The 4,326-nt window shown below is 38.5% G+C and overlaps 1 protein-coding gene across 1 annotated transcript in view; it reads right to left on the bottom strand.

The window, feature by feature from the left end:
• Positions 1-3,307, bottom strand: part of arid3b (AT-rich interaction domain 3B) — a 43,084-nt gene extending 39,777 nt beyond the window's left edge. Inside the window, exon 1 of the mRNA XM_015393509.1 lies at positions 3,038-3,307. Within this exon, the coding sequence (XP_015248995.1) occupies positions 3,038-3,061 (24 nt within the window). The 5' untranslated portion in view covers positions 3,062-3,307. The remainder of the gene's footprint in view (positions 1-3,037) is intronic.
• Between the last annotated feature and the right edge of the window lie 1,019 nt (positions 3,308-4,326).

Below are 4,326 nucleotides of genomic sequence, written 5' to 3'. Positions count from 1 at the left end.
AAAGGACTTCATTTCACTTCATTTAGTGAAAAAGTGTTTACTTCTATGCATGGATGGAAATAAAATAAAACTAATCAAAAGTTAGAAATTTTGGCAAAATCGTTCAGCCTTGGTCATAATCTCTGCATATAGAAGTGCACCATATAATTTGCCAGATATCAGACTAGGTCAACTTTGGACACCGTCTTTTTATGAAAGTCACATGAGGGGATATTTGAGAGGCCATTTATCAACCCGATCAGCCTGTGAAGGGCAGCTCGTCGCTTTTTAATTCCCATTAAATATCAAAGAGTCATAAATAATTAGACCTGCCACTTTTTAATTTCAGCTCCATATCAACACATCATAAATCTTTCCGCCTGCTACTCTTTAATTTCTGTTTGGATATCAAATAATTGCAATAAATCTTGTCATTAATCAAATTTGAATCTTGTCATGACGCCTGTCAAATTCAATTTAGTTTATTTATTTAACGCCAATTTAACAACACATGTCATGTTAGGGAAATCAAGGGAAACCAGTAGATTGTATCACGTTACAGACTTGCAAGACTCGCTGCTCAAAGATGAGCTTGAAGCAACAATATCTGCATGCATTTTATTGCTGCCTCTACAGCAATCCCTCACACATATGCATGCAGCGATAGTGGAGAGGAAAAACTCCCCTTTAACAAGAAGAAGGCTCCAGCAGAACCAGGCTCAGTGTGAGCGGCCTGGGTTGGAGAAGATCACTTTGACAAAAGGGCTCTCAGTTACTTTTCTTCTGTCAGATGGTTAAAGATGATGGGCTCGATTTTTTAGCACCTTACAACCAACTGCGAGGTGAGTTATCATGAGAGCAGATGACCAGCACGCTGCAGAGAAAGAAGCGAAAGATGAGAAGTCAGTCGAGGCGACGTGTTTAGCACCGACGGGGAACAACATGACATCTGTCAATAACGATAACTACCTCAGCGTCACTGCAGACGCCATCTGGGAACTTCACTCCTTCGCTTTAGGTAGGCGATGTTATGTCCTTTTAAATCACCACAAACGATTCCCACAACATTGTGTTTGCTTTGGTAAACATGGGTAAAATGGGACGCTTTTTGGAAATGTAGCTTCTGTGGTATTTATTTAGCCTATTTCATTTATAGAGCTAGAGTTTCATACAATACATTTTTAAAAACCTCAAAAGAGACTTTCTAAACACAGATTATAGTAGGGGTGTGCAAAGTAATCGTCATGATGATGCATCGCGATTCTAATTTTTGTGATCTACTGCATCGATTCTTAATTTTAAAAAATGAACAAATAAAATACATGAATGGTTGGCGCACATCAGCCAAACCAAGTGGAATACAACTTCCAGTCCAGCAGATGTCGCTGCGGATGTGTTGACGCCCGCTGCTTCGTGTCACAAGCATGTCCGGCTGCGGGATACTGAGACGAGTCATATGAAATAAAACATGGAGGACACTATGAAAATTCGCCCCGCGGCTCCATCACATTTCAAGTCAGATGCTTGGATGCATTTAGGCTTTAAAAACAAAGAAGGTAAAAATGAAATTGATATGATGCACGTAATTTGCAAAAGGACCACTGAGGCCATGTAAACATACTGATTATCCTTATTTTGTTATTTTAAGTTTGATGAATCCTAAGATCTTTTTGTCAGTGTGTCCACGCCAGTAATAGTAATATTTCTGTCCAGTATTTGTTTCCATGGCAACACCTCTAAAAGTCATTTCAATGAATACAGCTATGTATGAATTCAGTTGCTTTCAGTTATGTATCAATTGGAAGACACGATCCAGATCACACCCAGCCAGCCAGCCACTGGTAAGGGCTGGATCTTTTATTACAGTGTTCAGTGAAAATATCGCAACGCATCGCAATATTTCAAGTATTGTGATGCATCGGGATAGAATCGCATCGTGGCATGTGAATCGTGATTCGAATCGAATCATGACTTCTTTGCCAATATCCACCCCTAGATTATAGTATTATCCTCAAATGCTGTTGCACCAAAGTTTGGCTCCAAAGTTAGAAGAAAGAAATAGAGCCTGGACCGACTGACCCAAAGCTACTGACTGTTTACAGTTCATCATGACTTATTATGTAGGCTAACAGCTCAGAATTCATGTCGATCTGAATAAACACTTAAACATGAATACATTTTAATGAATATTATTTATTTTCATCACCAGTTATCATAGTAGAAAAGCTTTCTCACTCAGTTTGTGATTCATTTTGGAAACAGGAGATGAGCCCCTGGTCTAACGCGTCACCTGGCTTCAGGAACCTGTTCAAAGACTTTACTTTTACGCATTATTTAGGAAGCAAACACACATCATCCTTATTTTATTCTATTCTTATATTTTATTTGCACTTAGAATCTTATATTTCTCTCTTCTGTAAACGGTTGCACTGCAAAAAAAGAATTTCCCGCAAGGGATTAATAGAGTAATTCTGATTCTGATTCATTAATCCCTTTGGCAGAATTCAAATGAGCCATTTTAATCTAGATTAATTCCAAGATTACAGTGAGATTAACCTAAAAAAATTATCTATACCCAGCACTAAAACAAACAGGAAAACTATCAGCATGGAAGTCAACCAAAAGCATAAAAAACATGCATTCAACTTTTAAATATCTAAAAAAGATAAGTAGCCAACATGTTTATCTATTGATGTCAATAAGTGTGCAGGTTTAGGAAGAGTTCTAGCCTGATTTAGAACCAAGTTGGTCTAAAGTTTGGATCAAAAACAGATAAATCCTTGTGTGCATGCAATCATTAGGTCAAATAAAGACCTTACTTTGCAGACAGAGAGGAAAAAAACCCGCTGAAGGTGAAAGATCTTATCCTTTACCGTGTTTATTTTACAAACAGGGCGTTTTATTTGCATCTGCAAACTAAGCAGCTCCATTTTCTCCGAGCTTATATTTCCAGACTCCTGTGGTAAAGCTGCTCTCTGTAACGTCTCCATTAACCGACTGTTGCTTTGTTACTGTAACAAACACGGCTGGAGGAGGTGGGGGGGGAGAGCGCACTCACCATTTGCGCCTTGGAGTAATTCATCGTCGCCAGCAGGTCTTATGTCTGTTTTTCCTCGTTTCCTCCCAGCAGAAAGGAGTCACATCCCATCAGCAGCGTGTCTTCAACTACTATTTCTTTCTTTTTTTCTCCTTCTTCCTTCTTTAGGACCGAGAGAGAGACTTTAAAAGTCCGGGATGGTGTGGGAGGACGCGCGGCGGCCCGGCTGGAGCTGGAGGAGGGGTGGAAATGGTTCAGACCTCCCTGTTGGTCACTGCGCATGGAAACTCAAACATCTTTGATTGTCTCCGATAGGTGACCCCCCCGCCCCCCACCACCCACAGTCCGGCTCAATCAAAGGCCCGCCCCGCTCCGTGCGTAAAAGGAAAAAAAAAGCGTCAAATGTTTTTTTTTTCTTCCCTTTTTTTCCTCTATTTGCAGCAATAATCAGCTTCTTTTCCACTCGCAGCTCATTGCTTATTATTCATGGAGGAAACCAGAGTATTTCTCCTGAAGAAGGAGCGGATTTTTTTATTTTTAAAGAATGCATCCGGTAGGGGAGTATACATTAAGTTTGACCTCCCTCTGAGCTCAACGCTCAGCCTGCTCTTTCCTCACGTTGTAATTTAACACCCCGCAGGTTTATTGGCCCCATCATGTTAACGCATAGACTGTATGGCCCCTCCCTGGATCTATAGAGCAGGGGCCAAACCCACAACAACAATGCATTCAACTTCTTCACTCTTATCTTTATTTACTCATAGAAAATGCATATATAGAATATCAAGAAAAAAAAAAAAATATATATATATATATATATAACATTTTATTATTTATATTACAGTTTTTTTTACAATTGCCATGACAGATTTTTCAATACTTTTAACAATTTTCCAAAACTCTTAACACAGTTAGCTCCAGTGGCGGTTCTAGACCAAATGTACCAGGGGGCCAGGAGGGGGCCAGCATTTTTTCATGGGGGCCCAGAAAAGCAGGAAATGAGGAGACTTTTTTTTTTTTATTCAATTAGGTCTAATTAAAATTCTATGTCTTATTAGGTCAATATATATTCATAATTTAGGAATTTTACATATTTTTGACTTAATATAAGTAAAAATTACGTTTTCTGTAAAATCTGAATTAGAACTCAAGAAAACTGATAAATTTAGCTGCAAAAATTAGTTTTTTATTTGTTTTGAAAAAAAAAATCTTTTAGTAGATGAAAAGTTGGATTCTATTTCAATGCCGCTGAAGCTATCGCCTTGTTTTTAAATAATTAGTAAAACAGAATTCGTAAAAAAAAAAAAAAA

Source organism: Cyprinodon variegatus, unplaced genomic scaffold, assembly GCF_000732505.1.
Source record: "Cyprinodon variegatus isolate N-32 unplaced genomic scaffold, C_variegatus-1.0 Scaffold645, whole genome shotgun sequence".
Taxonomy (NCBI): Eukaryota; Metazoa; Chordata; class Actinopteri; order Cyprinodontiformes; family Cyprinodontidae; genus Cyprinodon; species Cyprinodon variegatus.
Note: the sequence above shows the minus strand (reverse complement) of the source record. Positions and strands in the feature narration are given on the sequence as shown.